General features: G+C 46.1%; 5 protein-coding genes across 6 annotated transcripts in view; 1 reads left to right on the forward strand and 4 right to left on the reverse strand.

Annotated features, from left to right (window-relative positions):
* The window catches only part of LOC144697259 (uncharacterized), a 488,548-nt gene that overhangs the window by 427,729 nt on the left and 44,783 nt on the right, over positions 1-16,036 (reverse strand). The window lies entirely within an intron of this gene.
* Positions 1-16,036, reverse strand: part of LOC144697208 (uncharacterized) — a 274,466-nt gene that overhangs the window by 211,657 nt on the left and 46,773 nt on the right. The window lies entirely within an intron of this gene.
* Positions 1-16,036, reverse strand: part of LOC144697901 (uncharacterized) — a 292,792-nt gene that overhangs the window by 120,048 nt on the left and 156,708 nt on the right. The gene's annotated exons all lie outside the window — the stretch shown is intronic.
* LOC144697193 (uncharacterized) overlaps positions 1-16,036 on the forward strand; it is a 147,328-nt gene that overhangs the window by 108,877 nt on the left and 22,415 nt on the right. The gene's annotated exons all lie outside the window — the stretch shown is intronic.
* Positions 5,181-8,303, reverse strand: LOC144697145 (uncharacterized). Of its 2 annotated transcripts, none has more exons than XM_078568991.1 (2): positions 8,242-8,303; positions 5,181-6,216 (listed from the first exon to the last, which is right to left on the reverse strand). In XM_078568991.1, exon 2 carries the CDS (start codon positions 6,106-6,108, stop codon positions 5,323-5,325), a length of 786 nt encoding a protein of 261 aa, XP_078425117.1. In that variant the 5' UTR covers positions 6,109-6,216; positions 8,242-8,303; the 3' UTR covers positions 5,181-5,322. The 2 variants fall into 2 exon arrangements, with proteins under 2 accessions (XP_078425117.1, XP_078425118.1); XM_078568992.1 differs by lacking the exon at positions 8,242-8,303 and adding an exon at positions 8,077-8,223 and having other exon boundaries at positions 5,187-6,216.

Raw genomic sequence — 16,036 nt, forward strand, 5'->3', positions numbered from 1 at the left:
TTGGAATGGGCGGATTTGCAGACAGATTATCAAACCAAACGTCACATAAGAATCTAACAGTCACCTGATTCATGGGACCTGAATATTACCGGCCTTTGAATCTAGAAGAAGAAATGTTTGTCTGTTTTGTCTGCTCCAAAAGATTTTAAACATCAGTGTGACTGTAAAATCACCGAGACAGAGAGACCTGAGTGAGTGTATTCCAGTGTATCATACCATTCATAACAGGGAGAGACGGTACACGTGTTCTTTGTGTGGATGAGGCTTCAACTGATCGTCGAACCTGGAAAGAAATAAGGAAACCTGCACCATGGAGAAACCATGGAAATGTGGAGATTGTGGAAAGGGATTCCAGATCCTGTCTGCACTGGAAACCCATCGACGTGTTCACACTGGGGAGAGGCCATTCACATGCTCTGTGTGTGGGAAAGGATTCTGTACCCTGTCTGCACTGAAGATTCATCAATGTGGTCACACCGGGGAGAGGCCATTCGCCTGCTCTGAGTGTGGGAAGCGTTTTCTTCAGTCATCTGACCTGTGGAATCACCAACGAATTCACACTGGGTGAGGCCATTCATCTGCTCTGAATGTGGGAAGGGATTTACTCAGTCATCCCACCTAGTGGCACATCAGGGAGTTCACACCAAGGAGAGGCCATTCACCTGCTTTGAGTGTGGGAAGGGATTCACGCAATCATCCAGCCTGCGGACACATCAGCGAGTTCACACCGGGGAGAGGCCCTTCACCTGCTCTGCATGGGGGAAGGGATTCACTCAGTCATCCAACTTGCTGACACACCAGCGTGTTCACACTGGGGAGAGGCCATTTAACTGTTCTGAATGTGGGAAGGGATTCACTCAATCATCCAACTTGCTGACACACCAGCGTGTTTACACTGGGGAAAGGCCATTTATCTGCTCTGAGTGTGGGAAGGGATTCAGTCTGTCCTCCAATCAGCAGAATCACCAGCGAGTTCACATTGGGGAGAGGCCATTCACCTGCTCTGAGTGTGGGTAGGGGTTCACTCAGTTATCAAACTTGCAGACACACCAGCAAATTCATGGTTGATTGTAGGGGTTGGATTCTGCTATTATTGCTGCTGTTGATCTCATCCCAACTGAGCCACGTTCATTTTGACACTTGGTGAAGTGGGAGGATCGAAGGGTTTCTTTCTGCTAGACTGCTTTTTCTTCCAGTGGGCTCCTGCTCTGTTGGACTGATTTTGCTTCTAGTGGGCTGATGCTCTTTGAGTTTGGGAATGCACATTTCCACTGAAATGGTCTGCAAAAGCAGAACTGTAGTAGAACTGGAGTCAATGGGAATCAGGGGGAAAACTCTCCACTGGTTGTAGTTATACCTGGCAGAAAGGAAGATGGTTGTGGTTGTTGGAGGTCAGTCATCTCAGCTCCAGGACATCACCGCAGGAGTTCCTCAGGGTAGTGTCCTCGGCCCAACCATCTTCAGCTGCTTCATCAATGACCTTCCTTCCATCATAAAGTCAGAAGTGGGGATGTTCGCTGATGATTGCACAAAGTTCAGCACCATTCACGACTCCTCAGATACTGAAGCAGCCTATGTCCAAATGCAGCAGGGCCTGGACAATATCCAGGCTTGTGTTGACAAGTGGCAAGTAACATTTGCGTCACACAAGTGCCAGGCAATGATCATCACCAACAAGAGAGCATCAAACCATCGCCCCTTGAGGTTCAATGGCATTAACTTCACTGAATCCCCCACTATCAGCATCCTGGGGGTTACCATTGACCAGAAAATGAACTGGACTAGCCATATAAATACTATGGCTACAAAATTAGGTCAGAGGCTAGCAATCCTGTGACGAGTAACTCATCTCTTGACTTCCCAAAGCCTGTCTACCATCTACAAGGCACAAATCAGGATTGTGATGAAATACCCCAAACTTGCCTGGATGAGTGCAGCTCCCACAACACTCAAGAAGCTTGACACCATCTAGGATAAAGCAGTCCGCTTGACTGGCACCACATCCACAAACATTCACTCCCTCCTCCACTGACACACAGTAGCAGCAGTGTGTACCATCTACAAGATGCACTAGCAGGAATTCACCAAGGCTCCGTCAACAGCACCTTCCAAACCCACGACCAATATCATCTGGAAGCACAAGATCAGCAGATAGATGGGAACACCACCACCTGGAGGTTCCCCTCCAAGTCATTCACCATCCTGACTTGGAAATATATTGCTGTTCCTTCACTGTCAATGGGTCAAAATTCTGGAACTCCCTTCCTGACAGCACTGTGAGTGTACCTACACCACATGGACTGCAGCGGTTCAGGAAGGCAGCTTACCGCCACCTTCTCAAGAGCAACTCGGGATAGGTAATAAACGCTGGCCCAGCCAGTGAAGCCCACATCCCGTGAATTAATAAATAAAATCTCAGAGCTCTGCAATCTCTCACCATTTAGATAATATGCTTCTTTTTTATTCTTCCTGACAAAATGGTCAATGCCACATTTGCCCACACTATACCCCATTTGCCAGATCTTTACCCATTCACTTAACCTATCTGTGTCTCTTTGTGGCCTCCTTATGTCCTCTTCAAAACTTAATCTCCCACCTACCTTTCTATCATTGAAATAATTTTGATTATTAATGTATTAGCATCCTGATAATTGCAATAATTTCCTGATTATTGGAGCAATGGGCAGCTGATTATTAATGCAATGGGAACCGTGTAATTAATGTAATTAGATCCTGATTATCAATGTAATAGAATCCTGATTATTAATGTAATAGGACGCTGATTATTTATGCAATAAGATCCTGATTGTTGATGCAATAGGTACCAGACTATTAATGTAATAATATCCTGATTATTAATGTGTTGGGATCATGAATATTAAAGTAATTGGACTCTGATCATTAATGTAATAGGATCATCATTATTGACGTAATCGGATTCTGATTATTAATGTAACAGTACCCTGATTATCGATACATGTTTTTATTCATTCATGGGATGTGGGCGTCACATTTACTGATGATCCCTGATTGCCCTTGAGAAGGTGGTGGTGAGCTGCTTTCTTGAACTGCTGCAGTCCATGTAGTGTAGGTACACCCACAGTGCTGACTTGTTTTTAGCGCTTTTTATACAACCAAGTGGTTTGCTGGGCCATTTCAGAGGGTGTTTAAAAGCCAACCACCTTGCTGTGGGTCTGGAATCACACAAAGGCCAGACCAGGAAAGGATAGCAGATTTCCTTCCCTTAAGGGCATCAATGAACCAGACAGGTTTTTACGACAATGAACAACGGTTTCATGGTTGTCATTGGACTTTTAATTCCAGATTTTTATTGAATTCAAATTCCATCATCTGCTTCGGTGGGATTTGAACCCAGAGCATTACCCTGGGTTCCTGGATTATTAGTCCAGTGATAATGTAGTGACACTACACCACTGCCTCCCCCCATCCCACACTGTTCTGAGGATGCGAAAGACTCTAAATGAATACAAGAGCTTTCAGCTCCACATACTGTCCATTGCGGAGTTCTCCTGGTGCAGTGCGACCAACATTCATGTTCTAACTAACACCACCAAAAAAACTGGATTAATTGGTACTCGTCTGATTGCTGCCTTTGGAATTTTACTGTGCGCAAACTGGTTGATATGAAACAGTAACAACTTGTATTTATATCATATAATTAATGTAATAAAACATCCCAAGGTGCTTCAGAGGAGTTTCATAAAGAAAATATTGACACAAAGGGCAAAATTAAGGTGGACGGCCAAAACATTGATTGGAGAGGCAGATTTGAACAAGAATCTTCAATCAGGAGAGAGATGGAGAATTTAGGGAGGGAATTTCAAAGCTTCATGCCTAGGCCCTGCCACCAATTGTGGAGTAATTAAAATCAGGGATGTTAAAGAGGTCAGAATGAGAAGCACAGATTATCTCAGAGGGTGTGAAACTGGAGATTACAGAGATAGGGAGGGATGAGGCCATGGAGGGATTTGAAAATGAGGATGTGAATTTTAAAATCGAGCATTACTTGACCAGGAGCCAATGTAGGTCAGTAAGCACAGGGGTGAAGGGTGAACGGGACTTGGTGTGAGAAAGCACACGGGCAGCAGAGTTTTGGATGATCTCACATTTCCGTGTGGGGGTGGGGTGAATGTGAGAGGCTGGTCAGGAATGTATTGGAATCACCAAGTCTAAAGGTAACACAGGCGTGGATGAGGGTTTCAGCAGCAGATGAGCTGGGGTGGGGTGGAGACAGGCGACGTTATGGAGGTTGAAATATCTGGTATTAGTGATGGTGTAGGTATGTGGTCAGAAACTCATCTTGGGGTCAAATCTGACACCATGATTGTGAAGAGTGTGATTCAGCCTCAGACAGTTCCCAGGGAGAGGGATGGACTCGGTAGTTAGGGAACGGAATTTGTAGTGGTGACTGAGACAATGGCTTTGGTCTTCCCAATTTTTAATTGGAGGAAATTTCTGCTCATCCAGTACTGGGTGTGGGATAAGCAGTTTGATATTTCAGTAACAGTGGAGGAATGAAGAGGGATGGTGGTGAGGTAGAGCAGGGCGTTGTCAGTGTACATGTGAAAACTAACACGGTGCTTTTGGATGATGTCACCTAGATGAGAAATAGGAAGGGCCAAGGATTGATCCTTGGGGAGACTCCCAAGGAGAGAAAAAGAGAATTGGAGATGGGACGTTAGTTTGCAAAGCTGGTGAGTTCAAAGGTTATTTTTGTAATGATGGGTGATGATGGTGGATTTAAAGGTGAGGGACAGAACCAGAAGAGACAGAGAACTGCCAACAAGATCAGCTAAAATGTGGAAGCTGGATGGTCAGCAGTTTAGTGAGAATAGGATCAAGGGAGCAGAAGGCAGGTCTCATGGATAAGATGAGCTCTGAGGGAAATAGAAGATAGGAGCAAAACTGGACAAAGATGTGAGATCAGGGCTCGGACAAGGGGGGACTTCAGAAACAGTTTTGCCCAGTGCGCTAGTGGAAGGGAGGGAAGTAGCAGAGGCAGCTGATCAGAATGTCTCAATCTTAGGGACAAAGATGCTCCATGAGCTCCTCATACTTGTTGTTGGAGGTGAGGATGGAGGAGACAGGGGAGAGGGAGAGCCCTTCAAAAGGAACTAACTTATGTTAGAGATATTAAAAAGATTCAACACACTATGTTTAACACAAAGCTGATTTATTTGACTTTTATCCAGACAATTAATCCATATGACTGGGCTGGAGTTTATGAATATCAGCAGCAACAGATGCCATGAACATGGTTCAGTCCAGGATGTGATAAACAGCAAAATACCATCACCATAGTTACCTGTGAACTCGCTGGTGTTTCAGCAGGGTTGATGAGGTGGTGAATCCCTTCCCACAGTCAGGGCAGGTGAATGGTCTCTCCCCCGTGTGAATCCACTGGTGTGTCCGCAGGGTGGATGACTGAATGAAGCCCTTCCCACACATAACGCAGGTGAACGGTCTCTCCCTTGTGTGAATTCGCTGGTGTGCAGTGAGTTGTTCTAATCCCCTGAACCCAGTCCCACAGTGAGAGCACCTGAATGGTCTCTCATCAGTGTGAACACGTTGATGGCGCATCAGGTCCCCGGAACTTTTATAGCACTTCCCGCAGTCTGGGCATTTAAAAGGTTTCTCATCAGTGTGAGCTCGCTGGTGTTTCAGCAGGTTGGATGACTGAGCAAATCCCTTTCCACACTGGGAGCAGGTGAATGGCCTCTTCCCAGTGTGAACTCGCTGGTGCGTCAGCAGCCCTGATGATCGAGTGAATCCCTTCCCACACTTGGGGCAGGTAAACAGCCTCTTCCCACTATGAACTCGCTGGTGTCTCACTAAGTGGGATGACTGAGTGAATCCCTTCTCACACTGGGTGCAGGTGAATGGCCTTTCCCCAGTGTGAGCTCTCTGGTGTTGCAGCAGGTTGGATGACCGACTGAATCCCTTCCCACACTCAGGGCAGGTGAACGGCCTCTCCCCAGTGTGACTGCGCCGATGAGCTTCCAGTTCAGTCGGGGATCTGAATCCCTCCTCACAGTCTCCACATTTCCACGGTTTCTCCCCACTCTGAATGGTGATTTTTCCTTCCATGTTCAAAATGTGATGATATTCAGGTTATGATAAATTGGCGACTCTGTCAGGTCCCGATGTGATGTTTGGTTTGAATTTCATGACTGCAAATCCTCCCCTTCTAATACCCTTTGATATTGATTTAAAACAGAAAATAAACAAGTGAGAGAGAACCCACAAAAACACAAAGGCAGGTTGTGAAATTAAGCTGAATGAACTGGGTAATTTGTACGGTTGGCATTAGGAAGAAGTGACCATTAAAGCTGCTGCATTTTTTGTAAAAACCCAACTGGTTCACTAATGTCCTTTCAGGAAGGGAGTCTTCCACCCAGTCTGGCCTACACAAGACCCTGGCCTCTATAAGAACAAACACCCTGTGGAACCTGCTCCGCCGTTCAACATGATCGTGGCTGATCTTGGTCTTCAACTCCACTTTCCCGCCCACTCCCCATATCCCTCAATTCGCTGAGAGACCAAAAATCTCTCCATCTCAGCCTTAAATATATTTAAAGATGGAGCATCCAGAGATCTCTGGGCTAGAGAATTCTATGTGCCAAGAAAGACAGAGAGAAGGAAAGGAGGGAAGTGAGAGAGAGAGGGAGAAAAAAAACATTGCGAGGAATCGGATAGAGAGAGAGGGTGGGGGGGGAGTGGACGAGGCAGATGGAAATGAATCGGCATTTTATAGACCTGCAAGTGCTCCACAATTTAACAGAATCTCCCAAACCCTCAACCTCCACCATCGAGAAGGGCTAGGGTAGCAGGTATATGTGAACACCATCACCTCCAAGTTCTCCTCCAAGTCACACACCATGCTGACTTGTCTGACATCCAGTACTGGATGAGCAGAAATTTACTCTATTTAAATATTGGGAAGACCAAAGCCATTGTCTTCAGTCCCCTCTGTAAACTGCACTCCTGAGCCACCAACTCCATCCCTGTACCTGCCAACTGTCTGAGGATGAACCAGACTGTTCAAAACCATGGCAAAATATTTCACCCCAAGATGAACTTTCAAACACATATACACATCATCACCAAGATCACCTATTCCCACCTCAGTAACATCTCCTGACTCCACCCTAGTCTCAGTTCATCTGCTGCAGAAACTGTCATCCATTCACTCGCTATTTCTAGACTGAACTCTGGCTGTAGGTTCTGGAGCCAGGGGAGTCTCAGAATAAAGGGCAGGCCATTTGGGGCTGAGACAAAGAGGATTTTTTTTCACTCAGATGGTGGTGAATCTTTGGAATTCACTGCCCCACAGGATTGTGGCGGCTCAATCATTGAGTATGTTCAAGACTGAGATTGATAGATTTCTACATCTTAAAAACATAAAGCGATCTGGGAATAGTGCAGGAAAATTGCATTGAAGTAGAAATGATCTCAGTGAATGGAGGAGCAGGCTCAAAGGGCTGAATGGCCGACTCCTGCTCCTATTTCTTATGTTCTTAGGCTCTCTCCAAACATTTAACCTCCCTGTAATCTTGAGGTGATCCAAAATTCTGCTGGCTGTGTGCTTACTCACACCAAGACGTGTTCACCCATTACCCTTGTGCTCACTGACCGACAAAGGTTCCTGTTTAAAAAGCAATAAAACTTTCAATTTCTCATCCTTGTTTTTAAATCCCTCCATGGTCTTGCCTCTCTCTATCTCTGTAATCTCCTGCAGCCTCACAACCCTCCAAGATCTCTGCACGCCTCCGTCTGTATTGTCCATCGTTGTGGGAGCATGGACTGCAGCGGTTCAAGAAGGTCAAACATCATCTTTTCCACAGGTAACTGGGGATGGGAAATATCTGCTGCTGGTCTTGTTAGTGAAAGGGCAGGGGAGTGGGACTAGCTGATTTGCTCTTGCAGAGACAGCACGGGCAGGACGGGATGAATGTCCTCCATCTGCATTGTAACCATTCAATGATTCAATGATAAAGAACCGACACCGGAGACCAGGGACCAGCCTCTGGAACCAATGTCCAGCCTGATACAAACCGGCTCTTCATTGATCTGGGAGCTGCGGCCCCGCTCGGTGCAAACGGGGGAGGGGGACCGGTCAGTTTATTTCCGGGGTTTGCGGTTTACACAACATGTTTCCGGAGCCTCTCCGTCTACCCGCCGGATCCATCGCTCCCTCCGCCCCGCCATACCCCCATTTACCCATTGTGGACCCGTCTCTCCATCGCCATTACCCGCACTGCGCATGCTTCAGTCACAGCCTGGCTCCGCCCCCTCATTCACTCCGATTGGTTGGAGGACCAGACCCAGCTGCTGGGACCTCCAGCCCCGCCCCCTCTTCCTATTGGTCCGGAGCTGCCGTCAATCACCGGGCATTGTGACGGTTTCAAACGCTGAGTGGCCACAGACTCAGCCTGACTTGCTGATTCTTGGCAGCATTTTCTGTTTGGGAAATTAGAGCTAGAGATGGATGGTCAGTTCCCCTCTGTCCGGGGGGGATTCACACTCATTTCCCCAGTGCAGTGATTATCGCGTTTACTTTACATGAGGAAAGTCGCCGGCTCAATCCCGGCTGGAAACCTTGAGTTTAACATTGTTACTGATGGGGAATTAACAGTGAGTTTAGTTTCATGTTGAACAGGGTGATAGTTACTGATGTCTCATTCCAGAGAAAACTGATCCTCTCTGACCCAAAAACAAAATACTGTAATACTCTAGGTGGAAATCCGACCTAGAACTGGGGTGGGTCACTGTTTAAAAATAAGGGGTGGCCCATTTAAGACAGAGATGAAGAGAAGTTGTTTCTCTCATCGGGTCATGAGTCTTTGGAATTGTCTTCCTCAAAAGGCGGTGGAAACAGAGTCTTTGAATATTTTTAAGGCAGAGCTCGATAGATTCTTGATAAGCAAGGAGGGAAAAGTTGTCAGGGGTGGGCAGGAATGTGGAGTTAAACTGACAATTAGATCAGTTCAATTAGATCAGGCTCAAGGGGCCGAGTGGCCTACTCCTCCTCCTAATTCGTATATTTGTTTGACCTCAAAACAGAAAATATTGGAAACTCTGAGCAGGTTAAACAGCATCTACAGAGAGGGAAACAGAGTGAATGCTTCAGGTCAGGAACCTTTGATCCAAACTGGAAAAAAATTAGAGATCGAACAGTTTACCAGCAAGTACAAAGTCAGAGAAAAGAGAGTGGGGGAGGACGGTGGGGTCGAAGGATTTTCTTACGATGGGAGACAACAGTGGATTTAAAGGTGAGAGGGACAGTGTGAAAAGGGAGAGAACAGTTAAGGATGTTGTCTAAAATGTGGAAGTTGGATGGTCAGCAGTTTAGTGAGAATAGTGTCAAGAAAGCCGAAGGCAGGTCTCAGAGACAAAATGAGCTGAGTGAGATAGGAGAGAAACTGGAGAAAGATGCAAGTGCAGAGCTTGGACAAGAAGGCGCTTCAGATACAACTTTTCCAGGTAGGTTAGTGGAAGGGAGGGAAGCAGCAGAGGCAGCTGATCAGATTGTCTCAATCTTAGTGACAAAGAAGTTCCATGAGCTCCTCACTTTTGTTGTTCGAGGTGAGGAGGAGGATACGGGGAAAGGGAGAGCACTTCAAAAGGAACTAACTCCTGTTAGAGATATTAGAAGTTTCACCACACTGTGCGTTTAGAACAAAGTTGATTTATTTGACTTTTATCCAAAATATTAACCATTATAACTGGGCTGGAGTTTATTAACATCAGCAGGAACAGACCCCAATGAACATGGTTCAGTCCTAGGCATGATTAACAGCAAAATACAATCACTGTAATTATTTGTGAACTCGCTGGTGACTCATCAGTGTAGACGACCGAGTGAATCTCTTCCCACACATGAAACAGGTGAATGGTCTCTCCACACTGAACCCGTTGGTGTGTCTGCAGATGGGATGACTGAGTAAATCCCTTCCCACACTCGGAGCAGGTGAACAGCTTCCCTCCAGTGTGAATTCACTGGTGTTCAGTGAGCTGAGATGATTGCCTGAACCCAATCTCACAGTGCAAGCATCCGAATGGTCTCTCGTCAGTGTGAATACGTTGATGGGACATCAGATCCCCAGACCTTTTATAGAACTTCCCACAGTCTGGGCATTTAAAAGGTCTCTCATCAGTGTGGACTCGTTGATGGTGCATCAGTTCCCCAGACCTTGTAAAGCATTTCCTGCAGTCTATGCATTTAAAAGGTCTCTCATCAGTGTGAACTCGCTGGTGTGACAGCAGATTGGCTGATTGAGTGAATCCCATCCCACACTCGGAGCAGAGGAATGGTCTGTCCCCAGTGTGAGTTCGTTGGTGTACAATGAGTTCAGATGATCGCCTGAACCCACTCCTGCAGTGAGAGCACCTGAACGGTCTCTCGTCAGTGTGAATATGTTGATGGGACATAAGTTTATCAGAAGTTTTATAGCACTTCTCACAGTCAAAAGGTCTCTTGTCAGTGTGAACTCGCTGGTGTCTCATCAAGTTGGATGAACAAGTGAATCCCTTCCCGCACTCGAAGCAGGTGAATGGTCTCTCCCCAGTGTGACCTCGCTGGTGTACCAGCAGGGTGGATGACTGAGCGAATCCTTTCCCACACTTGGAGCAGACGAACGGCCTCTCCCCAGTATGAACTCTTCGGTGTGTCAGCAGGTCGGATGAATTAATGAATCCCTTCCCACACTCGGAGCAGGTGAATGGCCTCTCCTCAGTGTAAACTCGCTGGTGTGTCAGCAGGTTGGTTGAATCAATGAATTCTTTCCCACAGAGTGGGGAAATGTCCTCTCCCCAGTGTGACAGCACTGATAAATTTCTAGCTCAGACAGGTAATTGAAACCCTTCCCATATAGTCCCACATTTCCCTGGTTTCTCCTCAGTGTGAATGGTGCTTTTTACTTCCATGTTCAAAGGCTGATGATATTCAGGTCCTGATGAATCGAGAGACTCTGTCAGATCCTAATGTGATGTTTGATTTAAGTTTCCTGACTGCAATTCCTCTCCTTCTAATATCCTATGAAACTGATTTAAAACAGAAAAGAGGGAGTGAGAGAGAAACCACAAAAAGACAAACATAGGTTGTGAAATTGAGGTGAATGAATCTGGTCATTTGTGGAGCCGAACCCAACTGCATCACTAATATCCTTCAGGGAAGGGAATCAGGCTCCAGGTCTTACTTCTGATGAAGAGTCATACGGACTCGAAACGTTAACTGTGTTCCTCTCCGCAGATGCTGTCAGACCTGCTGAGTTTTTCCAGCCATTTTTGTTTTTGTTTCAGGCTCCAGGTCTGTTTGGCTTTCCCGTCTGTAAATCCTCCTCTTCTAACCCCCTGTAAAAGGAGTTTCCAAAATCCATTCCTGTCAGTCCAGAATAGAAATTCACACCATTTCCTGCTCCAGGATCAGTAAAGTGAGTTAAAGATGATTTCTCATTAACAAATCCATTGCTGCATTTCCTTCATTAACCCACATTTGTCCACTCGGGCCTGGCACCGGGAGAAAGCCCGCAGCTGCCGTTCTGTTCGGTGAAAAGGCGGGCCCGGCACTTTCTTACTGGGGGTGTTGAGGCCTCCACTGGGTGTTTGTGAAGCCTCCCCTCCCAATCACTGCCCCTAACGCTGCCTCCGCTTATCCGCCTCCTTCCCGCCTGAAGATGGGACAAAAAAGCTTCTGTCCATGGACATCACCCGCACTGCGCATGTTCCAGGTCACAATGCCGGGGAATGATTGGCGGAGGTTTCGGACCAATAGGAAGAGGGGGCGGGGCTGAGCCCGGATCTCTCCCATTGGCTGAAACTCTGCATTATTTTGAAAGCTGATTTGTGTCGAACTCCAGGGGAAAACCGGACCTTTCTATTTGTGGCTTTAAACAGATGAAACCCTGTGGGTGCGGAGCAAGCATTTCAACATTTGTTACTGAAATGGATTGATTCAGGACAGACAGCAGGGATTATTTCAGGAAATTACACAGTGTAGTGATCGTTTCTCTTTGAACTCATCCCTTGGAGAACAGTGTGAATTAGTGGAAGAATTCACAGGTTGTTTAACGCTCCTTCCATGTCTGTAATCATTTAATTCTAGCCGATCTGTTGGTCCGGCTTCAACCGGGAGAGTTTGATGAGCTCCCACAAATTCACAATGGGAGTGGACAGCCAGACATACCGGACATTCAGAACACATGAACCTTACCGCCCCACTTTGAACAGGGCTGTTTGCTTCCATGTTCAAAAGCTGATGATGTGCATCATCAATCAAATTGATCTGATCAATCAAATGACTATGTCAGATCTTGATGTGATGCTTGGTTTGTGTTTCCCGTTTGCAAATCCCCCTGTAAAAGGAGTTTCCAAAAACCATCACTGGAAGTTCAGGCTAGAAATTCAGACCTAACTTTTCTTTTGGTTTGAATTAATTGTGTGTAAGTCCTCTTCCTCCGAAAAAGATTCCAAAAACAATCACTGTCATAATGCAATCAGAGACAACATTGTTTTCTGAAAGGGAAATCGTGTTTGACAATTTCATTAAAGTTCTTTGAGGATGTAACTAGCTGGGTGGATAATGGAAACCAGTAGATGTAGTGCATTTGGGTTTCGAAAAGGTATTCAATTAGCTGTCACATAAAAGTTAACTGCACAGGCTAAGTGATAAGGTGTTGTGGTGATATATTAGTATGGATAGAGGATTGGATAACTAACAGGAAACAAAGGGTCTGGATAAATGTGTCATTTTCAGGTTTGTAGACTAACTGCTGGAATGCCACGGGGATAAAAGAGCGCGAGGAGAGCGGCGGAGATGCGGGATAAAACTGGAAAAATGACGTCACAGGAAAGCTGTGACCTGATTGGTTAGTAGGAAATCTGCACCAAATTTGAACAAAAACACTGCAAAGCTAATTAATAAATTAATTATCTAAGTAGAGATGGCTGGGCAGGCGATGTGTTGTAGCTGTATGGTGCGGGAGCTGGCAGATCGCATTGCGAGCCGCAGTGACCATATCTGCAGCAACTGTTGGTTGCTGGAGGAACTCCAGCTCAGAATTGATGAGCTGGAGTCCGAGCTCCGAACGCTGTGGCACATCCGGGAGGGGGAGTGTTACCTGGAAGCTTTGTTTCAGGAGGCGGTCACACCCAGTAGATTAAGTACCTCAAATTCGGTCAGTGGTCAGGGTCAGCAAGTGAGGCAGGTAGAGAGATCCTGTGTTCAGGAACAGAGGAGCCTCAGATCTTGACCTTGTCCAACAGGTACGAGGTATTTGCTCCCTGTGTGGATAAAGAACAGGGCTGTAGGGAGGATGAGCCAGCTGACCACGGCACTGTGGCACAGGAGGCCATTCAAGAGGGTGGAGCAAAAAGACAAGTGGTAGTTGTAGGGGATTCTATAATTAGGGGAATTGATAGCATCCTTTGTAAGCAGGATCGAGAGTCCCGCATCGTAAGTTGCCTCCCCGATGCCAGGGTGAGGGACATCTCTGACCGGCTTGAAAGGATTTTGGAGAGGGACGGGCAGGATCCAGTTGTTGTGGTCCACATCGGGACAAATAACATAGGTAAGACTAGGAAAGAGGACCTGTTTGGTGATTATCAGGAACTAGGAACTAAATTAAAGAACAGGTCCTCAAGGGTTATTATCTCTGGATTACTACCCGAGCCATGTGAAAACTGGCATTGGGACGCGAGAATAAGGGAAGTAAACATGTGGCTAAAGGAGTGGTGTGGGAAAGAGGGGTTCCATTTCATGGGGCACTGGCATCAGTATTGGAACAGGAGGGATCTGTACCATTGGGACGGTCTCCACCTGAACCAATCTGGTACCAATGTTCTAGCGAAAAGGGTAAATAGGGTGGTCAACAGGACTTTAAACTAGAAAGTCGGGGGGAAGGGAAGGGTAAAACTCCAAGAAGTATGACTAATGGGAAACAAAGCAGCAGGTTATCATGTGGGGGGTGGATTCAACTTCATGGAAAATTATGAACAAACTGAAAAGGAATGAGAGCCCAAGAGAGGCTATTAAATTCTCCAGAACACAAAATAGGACAGAGTGTTTGGAAAGGGCTAGGAATCTAACCTCAAGCATATCAGATAAAGGGACGACAATGAGAAAGGGGACGGGAAATACAGGACTGAATGTGTTCTATCTGATTGCACGCAGTATATAAAATAAGGTAAATGAGCTTGTGGCGCAGATTGAAATTGGTAGGTATGATGTGGTGGGCATCATGGAGACATGACTGCAGGGGGATCAGGACTGGGAGCTAAATATCCAAGGATATTTGAAAAGATAGGCAGGTTGGCAGAGCGGGTGGGGTTGCTTTGGTAGTAAGAAATGAAATTAAATTGATAGCAAGAAATGACGTAAGGTCAGATGATATAGAATCTGTGTGGGTAGAGTTGAGGAACCGCAAAGGTAAAAAAACCATAATGGGAGTTATGTACAGGCCTCCGAACCGTAGTCAGGATATGGGGCACAAGATACACCATGAGATAGAAAAGACATGTAAGAAAGGCAAGGTTACATTGATCATGGGGGATTTCAATATGCAGGTAGAATGGGAAAATCAGGTTGGTAATGGATCCCAAGGAAAGGAATTTGTGGAATATCTACGAGATGGCTTTTTGGAACAGCTTGTGGTGGAGCCCACTAGGGAACAGGCAATTCTAGATTTAGTGATGTGTAATGAGGCAGATTTGATAAGGGAGCTTAAGGTGAAGGAACCCTTAGGAGGAAGTGACCATAATATAATAGAATTTACCCTGCAATTTGAGAGGAAAAAGCTGGAATCAGATGTAATGGTATTACAGTTGAATAAAGGTAACTACAGAGACATGAGGGAGGAGCTGGCCAGAATTGACTAGGAGATGAGCCTAGCAGGAAAGACAGTGGAACAGCAATGGCAGGAGTTTCTGGGAGTAATTTGGAAGACACGGCAAAAATTCATCCCTAGGAAGAAGGAGCATACTGAAGGGAGGAGGAGGCAACTATGGCTGACAAGGGAAGTCAGGGACAGCATAAAAGCTAAAGAGAAAGCATACAATGCGGCGAAGAGCAGTGGGAAGCCAGGGGATTGGGAAGCCTACAAGGACCAACAGAGGACAACTAAAAAAGAAATAAGGAGGGAGAAGATTAAATATGAGGGTAAACTAGCCAGTAATATAAAAGAAGATTGCAAGAGGTTTTTTTTAGATATGTAAAGGGTAAGAGAGAGGCAAAAGTGGACATTGGGCCTCTGGAAAATGACGCTGGAGAAGTAATAATGGGGAACAAAGAAATGGCAGAGGAACTGAATAGGTACTTTGTGTCAGTCTTCACGGAGGAAGGCATGAGTAACATCCCCATAGTTCAAGAGAGTCGGGGGGCAGAGGTGAGTATGGTGGCCATTACCAAGGAGAAGGTGCTAGGAAAACTGAAAGGTCTGAAGGTGGATAAATCACCTGGACCAGATGGATTACACCCCAGAATTCCGAAGGAGATAGCTGAAGAGATAGTGGAGGTGTTAGTGGTGATCTTTCAGGAATCACTGGAGTCAGGAAGGGTCCCAGAGGACTGGAAAATCGCTAATGTAACCCCCCCTGTTTAAGAAGGGAGTGAGGCAAAAGATGGAAAATTACAGGCCGATTAGCCTGACCTCGATCGTTGGTAAGATTTTAGAATCCATTATTAAGGATGAGATTTCAGAATACTTGGAAGTGCATGGTAAAATAGGGCAAAGTCAGCATGGTTTCATCAAGGGGAGGTCATGCCTGACAAATATGTTAGAATTCTTTGAGGAGGTAACGAGCAGGTTAGACAAAGGAGAGCCAATGAATGTTATCTCCTTGGACTTCCAGAAGGCCTTTGACAAGGTGCCGCACAGGAGGCTGCTCAGTAAGATAAGAGCCCATGGTGTTAGAAGCAAGGTACGAGCATGGATAGAAGATTGGCTGTCTGGCAGGAGGCAGAGAGTGGGGATAAGGGGGTCCTTCTCAGGATGGCGACTGGTGACTAGCGGAGTTCTGC

The sequence above is a fragment of the Cetorhinus maximus genome, chromosome 23 (genome assembly GCF_964194155.1).
Source record: "Cetorhinus maximus chromosome 23, sCetMax3.hap1.1, whole genome shotgun sequence".
NCBI classification, from domain to species: domain Eukaryota; kingdom Metazoa; phylum Chordata; class Chondrichthyes; order Lamniformes; family Cetorhinidae; genus Cetorhinus; species Cetorhinus maximus.

What these genes read in the sequence shown, in the direction of transcription:
- LOC144697145 (XM_078568991.1), bottom strand. Translation starts at nt 6,108, where the DNA reads ATGGAAGGAAAAATCACCATTCAGAGTGGGGAGAAACCGTGGAAATGT.